General features: G+C 41.1%; 1 protein-coding gene across 1 annotated transcript in view; it reads left to right on the top strand.

Moving 5' to 3' along the window:
* The window catches only part of LOC311504166 (rho GTPase-activating protein 44-like), a 75,759-nt gene that overhangs the window by 43,465 nt on the left and 12,964 nt on the right, over positions 1-19,330 (top strand). The window contains exons 4-17 of the mRNA XM_084567163.1: positions 913-989; positions 1,130-1,241; positions 2,493-2,569; positions 4,629-4,746; positions 6,132-6,200; positions 6,302-6,383; positions 6,657-6,784; positions 7,844-7,955; positions 9,577-9,658; positions 9,757-9,837; positions 12,041-12,154; positions 14,267-14,358; positions 14,440-14,620; positions 19,001-19,018. Of these exons, the coding sequence (XP_084423289.1) occupies positions 913-989; positions 1,130-1,241; positions 2,493-2,569; positions 4,629-4,746; positions 6,132-6,200; positions 6,302-6,383; positions 6,657-6,784; positions 7,844-7,955; positions 9,577-9,658; positions 9,757-9,837; positions 12,041-12,154; positions 14,267-14,358; positions 14,440-14,620; positions 19,001-19,018 (1,343 nt within the window). The remainder of the gene's footprint in view (positions 1-912; positions 990-1,129; positions 1,242-2,492; positions 2,570-4,628; positions 4,747-6,131; positions 6,201-6,301; positions 6,384-6,656; positions 6,785-7,843; positions 7,956-9,576; positions 9,659-9,756; positions 9,838-12,040; positions 12,155-14,266; positions 14,359-14,439; positions 14,621-19,000; positions 19,019-19,330) is intronic.

Here is a 19,330-nt window from a genome sequence, read left to right on the forward strand (position 1 = left end):
AACAAAACCCTATGCAGCTTCATATTGGATAAATGTTTCTGGAAATACCTCCGCAATCCACAAACTCTCTTCTTGCATCTGGTGAAAAAAACATTAATTTGCTAAACAAGCATGGCAGCCATTTTTGATGGTGGAACTTGAGAAACTAATTAAAAATGTGTTGCTTTTTCATCAAGATGCTCCAAAAAAAAAAAAAAAAAGGCAAGATAATAAATGAGTGAACCAATAGGTAGGATGAGATACTCACTCCCTAACTAACCAACCAGGGAGGCTGCTAAGACACTACAAGGCACTCACACAATATCCTCACTAAAACCTCACCAAAAGTGAGACAAAAATAGTTGCCAGCGACCACAGTGAAGACTCCCAGTCACACTCACTCATTCGGACAATGTGCGAGACACTTCTGCAGCTGAAGACTGGTTTCTTCCTCAGGCCTTTCCAACCATGACTCCTCAACACCTCTACACCTTCTTAAGTGTGGCTGGTTAAGACAATTAAGCCCATGCACCAACCAAAAAACTATGCATTGCCACTGCAAGATCAGTAGTGGTTCTGTTATGTATCAGGGGATTGTTTCAGTCTTAGGGCAGCAACAAGACATTATATGACCTTCTTCTTGATGGGCAAATTCACAGCTTGATCAACAAACCCTAAAAAAGTGTGAAAACTGAACATTTGTTTTTTTTAATAAATTACTGAGAAATGCAGCAAATACTGACAAACTGATGTAACATCAGCTGTGTTGTCTGTTTGTCCTCTTGCGCTTTATTTATTCTCTGTGTTTATGTGTCACAGATTGAGTGTGATTCATTTGTTAATTACAGTTTTCAGAGACGAATGACTCGCCCGTCAGACTGTGGCGGCTGATTCATCGATTGTTTTTCTGTGTTTCTGCTGGTTTCTGTGCAGAAGAAGCTTCCTCTCACAACGCTAGCACAATGCATGGTGGAGGGGGCGGCCGTGCTCGGGGACGAGTCTCTACTAGGGTGAGCGCACAAACACACAGGCTAATTTAAATCACCATTGATTATCCATAGCGTTGGAAGCGTTTCTTTCCACGTCAGCAGTGCCCTTTGGGAAGAAAAAGAAATGTTTATGACCCACCCCTGATGTTTCCTGTTTGCAGAAAGATGCTGAAGCTCTGCGGAGAGACGCAGGAGAAACTCGCTCAGGAGCTCATAACGTTCGAGCTCACCATCGAGAGAGACGTGATCGAGCCGCTGTACGACCTCGCAGAGGTACAGACACGACACTGTGGGAAAGGCTGTTTCATTTGTAGACTCCAGCGGCGTTAACAGCAACAACATGCGTTAATGTTGGAGGTCATGCAGGTTTGCTGTTGAGAAGTAGCCATTGGTTTCTATTCACAATAACCCAGGCCTGATGCATGTTTGTTTATGACCTTGCTAGTGGCGAGGCAAAACTTTTGTTTTTTTATTATTTAAAGCAAGCACCATTATGGATTCAGACTTTTGTTAACTACAGATTATTGACTTTTTTCTCCACTGAGCTTAAGTTGGAGTGGCGTTTTAGTTGGCTAGTTAACTTCACTCACAAAAGTTTAACTTAGCGAACCAAACTGCAGAGATCCCTCTGATTCTTGAGGTCGGTTAGCAAAGTTTACAGCACAACTTCTCAGTAAGTAGCTTTCAAACTGACAAAAAGCTATTTTTATATTTCTATGTAAAACTTATTTACCAGAAAAATGAACACTTGAACATCCACCAGGATTATATTAAGTACCTAAAATAACAGAAACCATATTTGAAAAAAATAAATCTTTGACGTGTACTTTAGTGTTTTAGTTCGGCCCAAGTCCCATCCACTAACAAGGAGGAGGAGGAGCTTATAACCTATACTGCAGTCAGCCACCAGGGGGAGATATTGGGGATCTATCATGGCGCCCACTTTTTTTACAGTCTATGGGGACTGACTCACTTTTGGAGCCAGCCTCAAGTGGACATTAGAGGAGCTACATATTTCCAGATTTGGAAGTTGCACCTTTCACCACAATGATACAAACATGCACAACAGAAAGACATTTAACAATCACTTTAAATGATAAGTCTTGTTTATTTCAACCCGGTGAATTGAGCTTGTTGTCGTCTAAAATAGTTTTATAAAAACAACCAGTTTACAATATTTAGACATTCTTCAAATATCATGAAAATTAGAAACCCTTCTAAATATACAGCCAACACCAAATTCAACCACGACTTTATACATACAGATGTATCTGTGTGTCAGGATTGCTGTTGCCCACGTGCACAGATCCATGCACAATAAGTTCAAGTAATCAAAACATCAGAGTCTGAGTTCCTCTGATGTACAGTACATGATTCATTCATTCAGCTTATTCTGAAAACTAACCTTCATGTGAAGAAGCTTGTGCAGAGCTGCCACAACAGGTGCAAAGCTTCCTGACAATACTCTGTCTGTTTCTCACACCTATAACCCAACAGTAAATACTCTTTGCTCTGTCCTCTCAGGTGGAAATACCAAATATCCAGAAACAAAGGAAACATTTAGCGAAACTGGTCCTGGACATGGACTCTGCACGCACACGGTGAGTCTGTCACTGTCTGACATTAATGTCTTGGCTGTGACCTGAGAAATGTGGGCGCTGTGAATGGGCGTGTCCCGAAGCTTCCCACAGAATATCACTGGGATTTGATTGCACACCATGAATCAAACACTCCTCACACTGCAGACTGCTGCCCGTGTGTGAAAAATTCACTTTGAGCCACATTTGCCACGTTTTGTTCTTTGTGTTTGAGTAATAAAGATGATGAATGTGGCAGTGCTCTGTAATATGAAAATTCATACTGAGTGTAGTGTTCATCATGCTCGTACACTAAAGTCTTAACAGCCTGCATGGGGTTCAGGTAATGGCTGATTTGAGGTTTGAGGGTGCGATTAGATGTTTGTGAGAAGAAATAAACTCCAGCCTTTAGTTACAGCTTGTTGCTGTTTGGACGTCCAGTCTCCAAAATTTGTTTACATGTCTGAATCTCCCGCTCTGATGTGATATGAACGTAACATTTGGGAAAAAAGTGTTGCGAAATAAATGCTAACCTCAACATGCTAACATGCTCTCAGGGCTCATTGTAATCATCTTAATTTAGCCTGTTAGCTTGTTAACATTTGCTAATAAGCGGTAGACATGTTTGAGTCTGGTCAATAATTAAACTTTTGACTTGACGACGATGCTAAATTTGTTATTTTCAGTTAGTGTATTAGTTAGCTTATAGTGTATGTGGCTTTTATTATTTTTTTTTACTTATTAACCCCATGGTTTCGCTAAAGGAAAAGTCAGAGGACTACGAAAGACACAGGGCTTCATCCTCTATGAGTTCTCAACATCGCTACCAAATTTCATGTCTAAATATTTAGTAGTAGTTGAGATGCTGATAGCGATGTCAGTATGCTAACATGCTCACCATCTTAGTTTAGCGTGCTAACTTTTGCTAAGTAGCAGTAAAGATAAAATATGCTGTTTTGCAGGAATTTGATTAACAAAAATCCTGGAGAAATAACATTTTTGACCTGGTGACAATACTAAGTTTGTTATTTTCATTTATCCCTTAGGACCTTGGATATATTGTATGTAACTTTCACTTAAAACCACCAATTTTAACCTCAAGTTGGTGCTAAAGGAAAAGTCAGAAGACAACCAAAGACACAAGGCTTCATCCTCTATGAGTTCTCAACATCTATACCAAATCCCATGTCTAAATATTTGGTAGTTGTTGAGATATATGCTGCTAGCATGGTTAAAAAGCACATTCGTTATCTTTCCTAAGTTTTTTACAGACGTGCTCTGTCTAGTACTCTTCATAACTTTTAAAAGGATGATTGGGTGAATATACATAAATAACTGTTTACTCTGGTGAATTTGTAGAAACAAGATTACAGATTATGTGTTGTGGTCCTTATGACTCAAAAGCTGCAGAACTTTCTAACTCTTCACTGTGTTTTTGTTCTGTTATTTCTAAACTAAACTTTAGGAGAGGTGTGAAAACTCATTAGTGCAGACTCAAGTGAATACCGCTTGGTCCACTCAGAGACCAGTTCCTGATCACTGAAACATAAAATCACCACAGTTTCTTTCTGCGGATTCACTGTCATATCAGTGCTGTCATGAGCCGTGACACCCAGAAATATTATTTTCCCCGCTGCAGTCCATGCAGTCAGTTTTTTTTTTTAGTGACCCAAATCTGAAGCAGTTTTTCCCATCATCCTGCTGTGTGCTGAGCCCCTCTGGCAGCGCTTCTTATTATCTCCACCCAGAAAGTCTGACAGAGACAGACACAGGGTGAACAGGAGACTCTGACAGTGAGACTTAAAAAGAAAAGAGCTTAAGAGGAATAATTGAGGCTATATAGATAGATAAGTGTTAATATTTTGTCAGCCAAAGGCGTAATCCATAAAAGAAATGATTGGACCTGTTTGCATTTTCTTGAAGTAGCTGTCGGGTCTCGATGTCGATGATTTTCTCTCTCGGGAAAAGTAAGAAGCAGCTTAAGGGAAACTAGAAATTTCCTCATTTAGTTTAACATGCTGCCCTATAATAAAATTCTCAACTTCATTCAAAATATATTGAAACAACGGTTTTATGCTCGCAGGTACTACCAGTCTACCAAGTCTTCAGGAATGTCCAGCAACCTGCAGTCGACAGGAGGCAAGGCCGACCACCTCAGGGAAGAGATGGAGGAGGCAGCCAACCGCATGGAGATCTGGCGAGTCAGTGGAAACTTTACCTTACACTTACAGCATTTAACTAGCCGAGGCGTTACTCAGTTCTTATCAGAGTAATAGTCTGGTAAACATCTGGATTTCATTATGGGGTGTGTTTCTATTTCTTTTCAGTATTATATTAACTGGCATCTTTAACTTTACTGTACATCTTTCTCTAGTAGTACTAGTTTCAGTAAACATATGTTTTATCTACAATCATAATCTGTTTATTATTATTATTATTATTATTATTTTGTATTTTCATTTATTTTATGTTTTATTTATTGCACACAAATAGATTGCCAATCAGATCCACAGTACTGTACACGAATTCAACTCCACGGCGCTCAGATGACATGTATGTCGTTGCCCACCCACTCTTCCACAAAAAATGCTTCCGGACAAGCACTCAACAGCTGAAATGGCAGATATTCTTTCACGTTCGGTGGAGGAGACCAAACACAGAGCTAACAGAGAGTGATTATAGACCTAACACCTGTTCACATATAAAGCAATTCTGTTGGTTTCTAGTGAATTTTGGTTACTAAGGTAACCCTCTTGTATATTTCCCACCCCAAACATTTGCCAAGTGTAACAAGCAGAACATGAGAATGAGTGCTTGTGTCTGAACGGAGCTAGTTCTTCTTCTGTTTGAAAAGATAACGACGCCGTTGCTCCATCAGTGTTCACTCGACGCTCCAATGGAGCTATCAATGTGATGAAGTTGCTGGGAGGAACCAAAGTCATGGTTTCCTTCAGGTAAATGTTTGGTGAAGTCTCTCTGTATCATTCGTTACCGTTGGCCTTCGCCTCAAAGTTGTGATCGGTTTAAGTGCCACTTCACATCGGCAAAGGTTTTTTTCCTCCAACATTCGTTGCTGGATGTATTTTTTGCAGCGCTATTGAGCCATTAATGAAGCACCGAAAGACGGCCTCCAGGCATTTCAAAAGTTACTAGATAGAGGATGTCTGGGAGTCCTTTTTGTGTTTGTGAGTGAGGGTTTTTAGGTTTCCACATCACCTTTGTTATGTCAAAGCAGGAGACTCACAGACGTAAATACTACTGCGTTCCAATGGGGTCGTGTTACTCTCACTCTTGTGGTACTCACCATGAGTTTTTAAAATTCCTCATGCTTACATTATGTCTTTTCATTTCGTATATTAAGTTACTGGGTGGTTAGCTTGCTAACTGTTAGCCTTGGTGGTCTTCTCACATCTTACTACCGATGTTACTCCTCCAACACCGTGCAGTTTGTGTAGGCGACTTCCCATGTCGTAACAAAGAGCATCAATGGCTCAGCTACACCTAATATTACCTTGCTATTACCTAATAAAAAGCTGCAAATAAAGATTTATTAACACATTTAACATGTTGTTCTCTCCTCCACCAGGATCAGTTATCAGCAGACATGTACAGTTTTGTGGCCAAAGAAATTGACTATGCAAGCTACTTCCAGACAGTAAGTGCAACATCCCTGCAGAGGAGAGTTAAACAAACTTAAAAACACACTCTGCAGACTCTCAGATCTCTTTCTCTCTCTCTCTCTCTCTTCCTGTCCAGCTGATAGAAGTCCAGGCAGAGTACCACAGGAAGTCATTAGAGCTGCTTCAGAGCATTCTGCCCCAGATCAAAGCTCATCAGGGTGAGTTTGAGACCAGCATCCTGCAGTGTTTATTTGTGATTCTGTCGCCTCACACCTCACGTAGGCTCTGCTGCAGCTCATACCACGATAAGAACAGCTAATCTTCTGTGTTTGTTCATATATATACAGTAAATAAAAATGGAAGTTATACCATTCATCATTTGTTTATAACCTGAGTTTCCTGTTCTGCAGATATTATTCCACAAAGCTGAATATATAATAAGTTACGTTTGTGTGTGAATGTGTAACGCTGCGTGTGTGTGCGATTCGCAGAGACCTGGGTGGAGAAGCCGTGCTACGGGAAACCATTAGAGGAGCACTTAGCGCTCAGCGGGAGAGATATTGCCTTTCCCATCGAGGCCTGTGTCACCATGCTGCTGGAGTGTGGCATGCAGGAGGAGGTAAAGGCACCCACTGCTTTTACACAACGCACACAGGAAACACACGCGCTGGTTGCAGAGGTGGCCGCCGACATGTCTTAATTACTGAAGGGAAATCTAATGAGGTGCAGGACAAAGCCACAAACTTTTAGGTTTAACTATTCAGTGTAGAATGTGTGTTTAATGGAAATATACTGAGAGAACAGTAGATAGACTGAGATTAAAACTATCTACTATGTACAACTTTAAACTATATGAATGTACTGCGTATTTTGTCCTAAAGAGTTGGTGGAGGATACCAAAACGGAGCTGAAAGAAACTGAATATTAGATATATGCCATTCTCTCATTGTTCATCTCTTTGTAGTTGACTTTACCGGACGTTTCAAAACTCTGATTGTCTACATAACTACTCTTGTTTATTTCCCACCTTTTTCCAAGTGAATTGAGCAGAACATAAAACATTGCTAGTATATGAATGGAACAAAGACAATGCACCCATTTGTATTTTGGTTTACAGATAGACCTTGTAGATCAAAGCTGTACAACATGGTCAAGAGCTAGCTCTTCTTGCTGTCACTATTCTCTATTAAAAAAAAAAAAAGAAAATCCCACTAACAATGTCTACACTCAATCAAGATTAAAACAGAAAGACGCATTTTGTTGCTTTATAATGTGCAAAGAAGTATTTGTTAACCTGACAATACGTCACAAATGTGTTAAAAAGTAGTAAAATAGCAGAAGGACAGAATAAGTTCTTCCTTTTTTATTGTAAAATTAATACCTTGAACATGCAGCCCGACATATTTAGTGACTTTAAATACTTGGAGATGGATCTGCACTAGAAATAAAATTTTTGACCGCTGCTTGTTATGAGCTTATCTATTAATGCAAAATAGTACCATAGCTTAGTCTTCACCAGCAATGCTCACACATTAATGCATCCGTCGTTTTTACCAATTAATAAAAATGTGGAAGATCTGAGATTTCACATTCAGCGCGATGAGTTATTTTAGTTTACTTATGCCTCTTTTGTGCCGGTGCTGCAGGAGTGAAGTGACCTCCGTGTTTTGTGTCTCAGGGTTTGTTCAGAATCGCTCCCTCGGCCTCCAAACTGAAGAAGCTGAAGGCGTCTCTGGACTGCGGCGTGTTAGACGTTCAGGAGTATTCTGCAGACCCTCACGCCATCGCAGGTGAGCAATCAACAATGCTGCAGACCACCTGGGACTCCATGTTGCCTTCTGTTTTCATTAATCTGTCGCCGTGACAACCAGTAGACTTTAGAAAACTGCACGTTTTAATGAGTTGGCTCACCAGGCTCGTCGACATTTCTGGCATGACGCCTGTCTGAACGTCCTTATTAAACTGCCTGCATCAAAAAAAATAAAAAATCCCAAATATTTTAAATCTGCTTTTTCTTTCTGTTTTTGTTTCTTCATCGTGCATCACTCGTCATAGCTGAATGTTGTGCCAATGGTTAATTTTGAAGTTCTCACATAGTAATCACACAAAAACAGATTTGTCCAGATTCAATAAAACTCCCCCCTCCCAAAAAAAAAAAAAAGTGATAAACTCCAAATATAAGAGGGATTAGTGTCGGACAGACTCATCTTCTGTGGAGGCTGCAGCAAAAGAACAAGATGTGTTTTACTGGCGTCTTTTTGTTGCCGTGACTGATTCTCTTTCAAACCTGAACGTCCAGAGACTACAAAAGAAGGAAAAGCTTTCAAGCTTTTATGATGCCGTTATTGATCTTTTGTTTTTTATGGCCGTGTTCTCTCTTCTGGAGCAGACTGCAGCATTATGCGGATGTCAGATGAAAACCTGTGAATAAAATATTTTTAACTTGAGTGTATTCATTTTAACACTGCCAAAGTGATCATTATTATTATTAATTCAAGGATAAAACAAAAGATAGTAGAAAGCTAGAGAGAGGGGATTTGTTAGGTTGATCATTTATCCAAAAAAAATAAGCTGAATCACGGGCAGCTGGTCTTGAGGGGTTTCTTGAAGATGTACGCCACTCAAGAACAAGAAGAGGAGAAACATGACCATGCCTTACATGGAGTATCGGAAAAACAAGAGCTGAAACAAGAGTAGCTGGACTTGTTGGGTTTCTTGAAGATGTTTCATCCAAGTCTCTAGTTCTAAAAGACCGGTGGGAGTTGGGGTTTAGATAGGATCATCTGTAGCTGGCCTGAAACTCAGGAGGCAATTTATATCAGTTGGTTTTATCTGACCATGCACAGAAAAACTAGACACTTAAAATAAATGATTGTCCTGTAAATAATTTATTATCTATTCTGTTGGCCACTGCAAAGACTAGTCAGCCAACAGTGATGGTGGTTGCAGAAATAGTGCAACTTCTACCGGCTGCTGTAGTTCATCCTGAGCAGATATAAATCTGGGTCAGACTGCAGAGTAACTGCAAAGGCCTGCTCACTGTTTGACACGGTTCATGTTTTAGTGACTGTGTCAGCAGTGGGAGAATGATTACTGGTAAATGAGACATATAAATGTGCTATATGGAGTCTGTTGCAGTGCAATAAGCTGCAGGAAATTACACTCGCTCGCAAATACAATCAGATCCAGACCTCATACGGCTGCCGCTATACCTGCACCCATCCACTTCTGCAGGAGGACAGTGTAGTCAGCCAGTAATAAAACGGTATATAAAATGTCTTCTCTTGTCTCACTCTGCCTCTTTCCCACCCGTGGTGCACATAAATGCATCACCTGCTGGCCATCATATACCATTGCATTATCTGTGCATACAAACACATACATGTATTTAGGGTTTTGTCTCTCTCCCAGGTGCCCTGAAGTCCTACCTGCGGGAGCTGCCTGAGCCATTAATGACCTTTGAACTCTACAACGACTGGATTCAGGCTTCCAAGTGTGTATTGTCTGAGAATAATGTTGTCTTCCTCAAGGTTGAGACATGTATTCACCGTCTGCTTTTCTTTCAAACTAACCCTTCCTGTCATCCTGCAGCATTCAAGATCAAGACAAGAGGCTGCAGGCTCTGCTCAATGCCTGTGAGAAACTGCCCCCAGCCAACAACAACAACTTTAAGTGAGTCGCCATTTCCATGTTTCTCTCATCGTGGTCGTCTCCCGGGTCCTCTATGTGGGTTAATTCAGCTGAAATAATCCCGTCAATTCTCATCTGGCTAATTTGGTTCTTTATGTTGGAGGACTCCATTTTGAACACGAGTGGAGCGCTGTAGCCGTGATGGTTTGCCTCATTATGTGGAACTGCAACTGAGACCGGCTGGCTCTGTCTATAGAGAGGTTAAATTTAGTGCTGAACAACAGTTTAAAACATTTTCCAGGCCAAGTGGTTCGAGCTAAAATGCTGTCAGCAGCAGTCTGTCCCCATCCTGAATCCCACATAAACTATTTTAATAATATATTCAAAAATCTTTTGAATGAGTTTCCTGTTCTTCTTATCTTTGCTTCTTTATCTAATTCACTCACACCTTCACTTTGCCGTGAAACTCGCTATAATTGACTAATGTTTTGGCAATCTGATCCTGATCCTTTCACATAGAGTACTAGCCGATCTGATCTTAAATAAAGGCTTTTCTTATCTTTCTTATTCTCCTACATCATGTGTGCACAGTGCGACTGGATTCAGTCCAATAAATAAGGCAGTCAAAGTTAATGTAGAGAGTGTTGCTCGTACCTTGGCTCCAGAAAACCTGTGTTCTCTACTCCAGAAATGTTTTGATCATCCAACACCATAAACTCTGTAACCCTCTTTTTAACATTGAAATCCGATCATTTTAAAAAAATACCTGGATTGGCCCTGTTACCGATCGAGACATCCCTGTGTTGTTTGCCAATTGTTTTTTGGTTTACGAGGGACCATTGTTCATTTACACATCGTTGCAAAGAAACTTAAGCATTTGCCTCGAGTCATGATCCTGAGGAAAAAAAATCATATCTTTAGCTTCTAAATGCTGCACTTTGTTCATGAGCTAGTCGCCTTTTAGCTCCAGGAAAACGAAGCTGAGGGGAACTAAATCAACTCCACGGTGCTCGGATGATGTGTATGACTATCTAGAGCTTGGTCCATCAGAACATAAACCTGACCAAACGATCTGATTAGCTTGGCATGTCTTTGGTGGAGCATAATCAGTTCCCAATGGAGAGACTCCAGATCAACTTTCTGTGGAAGGGGAAGTTTTTCTGTCTTACAGGCTACCTGATTTCATAATCAGGCAAGATTTTAAAAAATCTCCTGTAGTCTGCTCAGTCAACCCCTGCCAGACATTCAGTCATTCAGTCATTGCTCAGTCAGCTGCTGGACTAAAGATGTGCCGTGGTCATCTACTGTAGCGCTTGTCTCATGATCAAATGAAGAAAGACGAAAAAGGAGGAGAGAAGGGGATGGGAGAGAAATGAAAAGAGCAGTAAAAACTGCGCCGCTTGTCAGTGTCCTCATGAAATCGCACAAATAGGACGTATTTTTAGACGGTCCTCCTCTGAGGAGACTTGTCAGACCTGTCTAGATGATTGCCGCTCGCTGGGATGAGCTGCCTGATGTTCATTCAGCTGTAGTTTAGCTGAGGATGAGTCATTGGGTTCAGCCGCAGAAACCCACTAGCCCGTTTCTGTATCTAAAAGACTAGTAATAATAGCTGGCTGTAATTATAAGCCTCAGTGTGCTTCATGGATGCCGTGTGTTCAGGAAGCAGACACTTCTTGTTCTAACCACAGCTCTAACTCTGCGTACAGTCTATTGTTTGAAACAGACCTTAATAAATCAGGGTGGGAATCTTGACCCGGATGAACGAACACAGCCAAGTATTGTTCTGCTATTTCCCACATTTCTCACTTTACGTGTATGTGTTTCGGTTTATTAGGAACATCTTCATCTAGATAAAACAAGTGTAGTCTAATGCAGCAGTCTGGCGGTAGCCTCCTTCAAGAAGGTTATAATGTTGTAACGTTTAGAGAGAAATGCCCTTTTCTGGTGTAGCATGTGTAATGACATTTAAATTGCTTTTTAAAAAAACTATGTATAGTATTATATATCATATTTTTTGTTTTATTTACAGTATATACCCCAATTTACAGTTTTTATATTTAACAATACATGAAATGTCAGTCCCTTCTTCTGGTCAGCCTTCCTCTATCAATGTTTCTCTACCATGTGACTTTTTGTTTGTGAGTTATTTCTTTAACATTAAAACACAAAGCTGTACTTTTCCAGTATATATTTTTTGTAGTTTTAACTCACTGACCTTTTTTCCTTGTATCTGTATTAACAGGTATTTGATCAAATTCCTCTCCAAGCTGACTGAATACCAGGATGTGAACAAGATGACGCCTGGTAACATTGCTATTGTCCTCGGACCCAATCTGCTGTGGACTACCAACGAAGGGTAAGAAATCAGTTTGTCAGCTTATCGAGTTACACTTTGCAGACACTGGTCTCAACATTTTTATACTGGATTGTGGGAATACTTCATGTACTTGTATGTATGTGAAATATTAAGCTTGCCATTTTTTATATACCCGCCTCACAGCGAGAAGGTCCCGGGTTTGAATCCATGGGCCGACTGGGCCTTTCTGTGTGGAGTTTGCATGTTCTCCCTGTGTCTGCGTGGGTTCTCTCTGGGTACTCCAGCTTCCTCCCACCGTCCAAAGACATGCTGGTTAGGTTCATTGGTGATTCTAAATTGGCCATAGGTGTGAATGGTCGTCTGTCTCTCTGTGTTAGCCCTGCAATAGACTGGTGACCTGTCCAGGGTGTGCCCTGCCTCTCGCCCGATGACAGCTGGGATAGGCTCCAGCAGACCCCGCGACCCTTCACAGGACAAGTGGTTACAGAAGATGAATGAATATGATTTGAAATTAGTTGTGAAACTCTACGGGTACTTTTACGTTATGGTGTCCACGATCGCTTTTTAACCATTTTACAACAAGCGGTAGTTTCTGGGGGAGGCAGACAGCGCATTTTTCATTTAACTTGTGCAATGATGATAAAATTTTATTATAAAAAATGTTGATGTAGCTGTTTATATCAGTCTGAATATTTGCAGTGTAATGCATTTTAAGAAAATAAACCGAAAAAAACAACCTCATGTAACCACCTCAATCAAAAATACACTGACCTGATCTGATGTAGAGGGCTGGTATAAACCTTTGGTAACTTCAGGTTTCTCTCTGGTTGGAGTGAATCCATTCTTTCTGAGCATGTTTGCTCCACGTGGGGTAAACATCAGGCGACGAGTTTCCAGGAGAGACAGAAACATGGAGGTAGCAAAACGACCAGCTGTTCAAGCTAGTGTTTGAAAAGATTAACGAAGCTTAAAACCATGTGGGCAGCAACGTTGGAAACATCTTGGTCACCATGGTCGTCTTCTTCCTCTGTTCTGTTTCCAGCAGGGTTAATACGCCACAGCGGCAGGATCCCTTTTTCAATAAAGTTCTATAGCGATTAATGTGTCGGGGCACGGAAATGCATACATCTGATCAGATCTTTTATCTAGTGTCCATGTAAACGGTTAAGTTGGGATCTGTGCTCAGAATATTGCCCATGTAAACGTAGCCAGTGACGCATGGAGCCAGGATGCTGAGTCAGAACAGGACCACGCTGATGTGGGTGCTGTTTAATGGCATTACTTTGTAGCTGCCTGATATTATTTGCAGAAGACTTAATAAAGGTGATCAACAGGAGACAGTTGTGTGTCATGGAACTTGTCAAATCAGAGCCAGCAGATTTATTAAGGAGCCTTCAGATGACTGTAGTAGAAACTCTTTGCGCAGTATAAGGCGGCTTAGGACAATACGTACTGTTAGAGGACTTGAGCTGGTTGTTGTTGTGCCTCGTGCAGCGCTGTATTATGTTTTGTAAAAAGGCCGAGACAAACCAAGCCAACTGGAGGCGACATCGTAGCTGGTAGTGCTTTGGTGTCGGTTTGGTGTGTCCGGGCGTTAACACAGACCAACTAAACAATCTAGTATCCAGGGAAAAAAAAGCAAGATCTGACCGAAGTAGAAACAAGATTGAATTCAGTTTAAAATAGTGTCTTGTTGCAGGTTTCATCGCGTAGCTCCTGTTCAGCCTAGACATCAGTTTTTCGTGTAGTGATTCAGTGAATGAAGCCAACAGACAGAGAAGAGAGTCTCATCACAGCTCACTTTGCTTTCCTCATTTTCTTATAGATAGAAAACATGAGCTGCTAATAACAAAAAGCTCCAGGAGACACCTCCTATAATGCAGTATATTCATGATGCTGATGACTTAGCAGTTTGGAAAGGGTGAAGGACACTTTCTTTATATCTCCGAGTAAATCTTACAAACTCTTTATCCCTCCCAAACTTTTAATTAGTATTTTAATGGGACATGTTTCCGAAATGATTTTAATTTTCTCCTTTTAATGCTTCTGTGCTATCATGGAAATATGTTAATCACCCTCTGAGCGTAAAATTCTTATGATCCAGTACGTCCCACCATAAAATAGCCTCTGTCCCCTCTCTGTCTGCCGCAGCAACATCACAGAGATGATGACGACGGTGTCCCTGCAGATCGTCGGCATCATTGAGCCCATCATCCAGCACGCCGACTGGTTTTTCCCAGGAGGTAAGAAGGGATAACGCAAGAGGATACAAGATTACTAAAAAATAAATTGCAAAATAAATATCTCGTTCTGTTTCATCACAGAAATCGAGTTCAACGTCACAGGGAACTACGGCAGCCCAGTCCACACCAACCACAACGCCAACTACAGCTCCATGCCCTCTCCGGATATGGATCAGATGGACCGCAGGCAGAACGACCAGAGCCGACGGCCGCTCAGCGTCGCCACCGACAACATGATGCTGGAGTTCTATAAGAAGGACGGGTATGATGTTCCTGTCCCGATTCGAGATTACTTTTCCAACACATTTCGCAGCAGTTATGGGATTTGGCAGACATCTAGAAGGTGTGTGAAGTTAGAAAACAGCCAAAGATGTAGTTCAGTCACTGAGGACGTGCATAGATTGGCAGATGGCTACATCGGCATAGATGTTCCTTAACAGCAGTGTGAAGAGTTATAGGGAATTTATCAATATTCAGTATTAAGTATGAGAACTCAGGACTTTTGTGCTTGGTAGTTCGGACTTGACCAGTTTGATTATAAAGTAAGAGACTCTGGAGGACGCAGGACGATCATTCTGGAGTTGGAACAGCACCATACATGAAATGCATTCTGGGATACCTGGCTGCCCCAAGTCCACTCAAGTTACATTCCGTTGCGTCTTCGATAAATCATCCGAGTATTGGGACTGTACTTGAAGAGAGAAGAACGGATATTGATAAACAGCCATAGTTGATAGAGACCAATAACAGGAACACAATAGAATAGAATAGAAGAATAGAACTGAATAACAGACAATAAAGACCATACAGGCTCACGTAAAGGTGCCGCAGGTCAGATTTTTAAGAGTTTTTAGTGTTGAATTAACAAGAAAACCAGTCATTTCATTGATTAGTTTTAGGCTGCGAAACTTAGTTAGATAAGTAGATTGTTACCACTTTTCAGCAAGGAGGTAGGACCCAAATGCAGGACACGCACACAAGGAACCAAGGACTGGATGGAATAATAATGTTCAGTTTAATGAGGACTTACGATAAAAGTAACAAAAGGTGCTGCAAAGTGAGGCAGGTTAATTCAACTAAAAATCCAAAAAGAAAACAAGGAACCGCGGGGAGCCGAAACACGAAGGTACATGAAGAAGCACCACCAGAGAGGTGAATTAACAATGAGCAGTCGCTCCTTGCCTCACAAAGTCATTATGCTAAGCTAAACTAGATGTTTGTAGGCTTAACTCTGCACAGACACATGTGGAGAGAATGGATAAAATGAATTAAAAAATAATAATAATTATCTCCCAAAATACGAAAGTGTGTTCAGCCTGTCTCACACAATTGATTTTACCGGAGCAGCATGTCCCTGGAGTGTGAAACTCACTTCTGAATGTGTTAAATTAAAATTAATATTTAATAGTGCACTTCATTTTTTAGTTTAGCTTTGTCCTAACAAAGAAACTGTGTAGCCATGCTAGCAGCTCTGTGAACCAAACGCTAACGTCATAATGTTGACATACTTTTGCAAATATGGTGTCAGCATACCGACATTCGACTCTAAATCCAAAATAGCAAGTCGTCAAGTTAATTACTGAGAGAAGTCATCGCTCTGCCTGACATGGTTTTCATTTGCTAATCAATGTAGAACCGTTCTGACAATACAGCTACAAAACAGCATGTAGTGGAACAGTAATTAAACTACTGTGATTAATCAAAAAGCAATAAAATGTGGGGAAAACAAACGGAAAGAGAAACGGTACAGGGAGAGACTTCAAACGCTACTATTTGTGAACATGCTAGGTTTGATCTGAGGAAGCACAAGTCTATAAATAACATCCCCATAATCAAGAACTACTACTTAAACAATCCTCTTTCTCTTAGTCAGAGGGTAATAAACAAGCCTTCTTGTCCAAAACCTCAGAGTAATTTCAATGCAGTCATGTCTCTCAGCCTCTGAATCAATCAGCAGTCTTCTATACCTTCGTCCTCACACCTTCATTGATGTGACTGACGGCTCCAGAGACATTTTCTCCGTGACGAGGCCACCACAAGTCACGTAAAGTTTCCACTTGACTGCATCCTGACAGGGTCGAGCACGCGGAGTCAGAGTAAGAAATTCCCCGCTGATTACGCCACTTTTCATGTGAGAAGTGACCTCAGTGAAAAGCTCGGTTTCACTCTGAGGTGGACAGAAAGGATACTGACTCACTCCTCATCTGCTGCACCTATCCTTGAGCTTCCTCTGCCGTCCAGTGAGACGGCTGAAAGCAGAAAAAGACAGACAGAGAGGGAGCTGACATTTAGTATGTGAAATGAGCAATCCCACAATCCACAAGCTGTGGAGGAGGATTAGCTGAAAACCAGTCAGTTGCTTTCTTTCTCTTTCACCGTCTGTCTCTGAGTGTCTGTCTTTAATGCTTTAATACACCCTTGGTCTTATCAGGCTCGGCGGGGAGGCTGAGCTCTGCAGCTCAGGGACCACAAGTAGTCCAACTAATTAAACCTGGGCCGAGCGCGTCTGATCAAGAGACCTCAGCTTTCAGTAGATAAACAGAAATCTCACTTTGAAAAAGAAGTTGTTTTAAGTTTTGTGTGCAAACGATTTTATATGTAGGGTATCATATATTAATTGTTTACTTAAACAACCCTCTCACGTTAGTTGATGTAAAGATACTAAAAATATGCTGCTCTATTAATCAGTGCCCCAAAATACAACGAATAAAAGCAGTACATTAGCACTAACCATTGCTTTACTCTACGTCCACATCTCGTGGGACGAAGGTAATGATTGGAAAAGTGTTCGTGCTGTTGAACAACTGAAGATTTTCAGCTTCCAGTCTCCTCAATCATTACAGGAGAATCCAATTACTTAGCTTCAGGGGATCATCCTCAGCTCCCTGAAAAACACTCAAACATATGATTTACTTGTCTGAGTAGCACCAGGACTATCCAATCATGTGTAAAGCGTAAACAGAATATTAACAATTTCATATCTATAAATAGCACATGTATAATTTAAGGTATGTTAAGTCTTCCTTTGCACTGTTTCTCTCTGCTTTAATCTAGATTTATGCTAGGGTACGGCATAGCCTGTCGTGCATCCCCTTAGAAGTAGTAACTACAAGTTGTAGCATCACAGACCTCAACAAACGTGTTTGGTCTGAAATGCGTTGTCCGTATCTCTCAGAAGCTGGTCGAGCAACTGTCTATTACAGCTAATCATCTACTCAGATGTCTTCTCTCTTTTCTGCTTTGCTTTGATTTCAGTAAAAGTAACTGTTCATTTATTAGCTTAAACTCCAAAATGAGCTGCTCACCAGTACTTTCTAAAATATGACTACGTCACAGACGAGAGTATAAGCCAAGCGAACCACACAAACGAGGCAGAGTCAAGTTAAAAACGTTCCCTTTGAATGACGCTGTTGCTCAGTTTGTCGTTTACCCATCAACCCTTTGTGTGTTTATAGTCGAGTCTCTTCCCTCTTCAGTTGCCTGATCGTTGCACATCATGTCCAGACCTTCACCTTTTCATCCGGTCTTCAGTTTTTATACCACTGCATCTGTTTTTGGGCTCAGCAGCTCATATCAGAGCTTCCCAGAGATCATCTCAAGATCAACTGATGGAACTAAACTCCCGCTAAGAAACCACGAAGAAGAAGAGAAATGCCTGAACCAAGAAAGACAAAGAATGGCTGTTAGGCTAGAAGACACTTGGACTCTGGTCTGATGAGTCCAGATGTGACAGTTTTGTCTTTGTGAGACACTGAGAAGGTGAACAGATGGTATCTGCATGTGTGGTTCTCATTGAACTCAACACTTCCCGCAGAAAGACACCGCCCCATCAGGTTGAAGCTCAGTGTAATAATCATTAGTTTTTAAAAAAAATACACTTCCAGGCTCTGTAAGGGCTGTTTCAGATGAACATCTAAACCCAGCTGAGATGGTTTGAGATGAGTAGGAGCACAGAGTGAAGGAAAAGCAGCCAACAAGTGCTAAGCATATGTGGGAACTCCTTCAAGACTGTTGGAAAAGCTCCATGTGATGACCTCATGAAGCAGCTCAAAGCAAAAGGAGGCATTATTTACACATTTTTACGAATCCATGAATCTGTGTGTTCATTAATAGTGTTATTTAGTAGTTCTTTAACAGTAGTTAAACTGAAGACAAACGTCTGAAGAGGTACACATTTAACTTGCACTCTACTTTTGGTTTGAGTATTGATATCGTACTATGAATGCTCTGTGTGCATGCATGTCAATGAATTGTACCAATGCGTCACTGAAAGTCAAAGAGTCACAGCAGCTGTGAGAAACCTCTCACATGTTCTTTTGTTTTGGGGGATTTTGTTGAATCCATTAGGGAAAGATTGGCCTAATTAGAGCTAAATGGAGCAGTCATTTTCTCTCTTGGCGTGTTCGAAGCCTTCAGGGAGAACACATTTCACCTCTCAAATTACACTCAGCGTGACTCTCGTGCCTTCTCAAAGCCCCATGACAGGCCAGCCCCCCTATTTGCCTCCTCCATATTGGCTCTTGTCTTAAAAGCTTATCCTGCCAAAGTTGCCACAGCTGCTTTGATAACGATACTGTTAACAAGCCCGGGTAGTCTTTCATGCTCTTTCCTCACTGTGCTTGTCTCTGTTTTAACAATGCAGCATTAGGAAGATACAAAGGTACAGTATAGCCCCTTATCCTCCAGTCATCCTCTCATCGGTCTGTTCGTCATCTGTTTGTCTCAGCTGCACGTTGAAAGGAGTTGTCAGTCATTTATCAAGTGTGTTTACTGCTCCAGTCATGTCTGTCTCAAATGACACATTTGGACTCCTCTAGTTCAATGTCTTGTCAAATGGGTGGCATGAACAAAGCCGACCCTTTTCTCTGTGTTTAAATAAGTAGCATCTTTGCAGTTTCTGATACTGGACAGACTTGTTCAGCCTGTGAGTACAATGGGCTCTTGTTGCTTGTCTTAACTACTTCATAGTTAA

This window comes from Chelon labrosus (assembly GCF_963514085.1).
Source record: "Chelon labrosus genome assembly, chromosome: 19".
NCBI classification, from domain to species: Eukaryota; Metazoa; Chordata; class Actinopteri; order Mugiliformes; family Mugilidae; genus Chelon; species Chelon labrosus.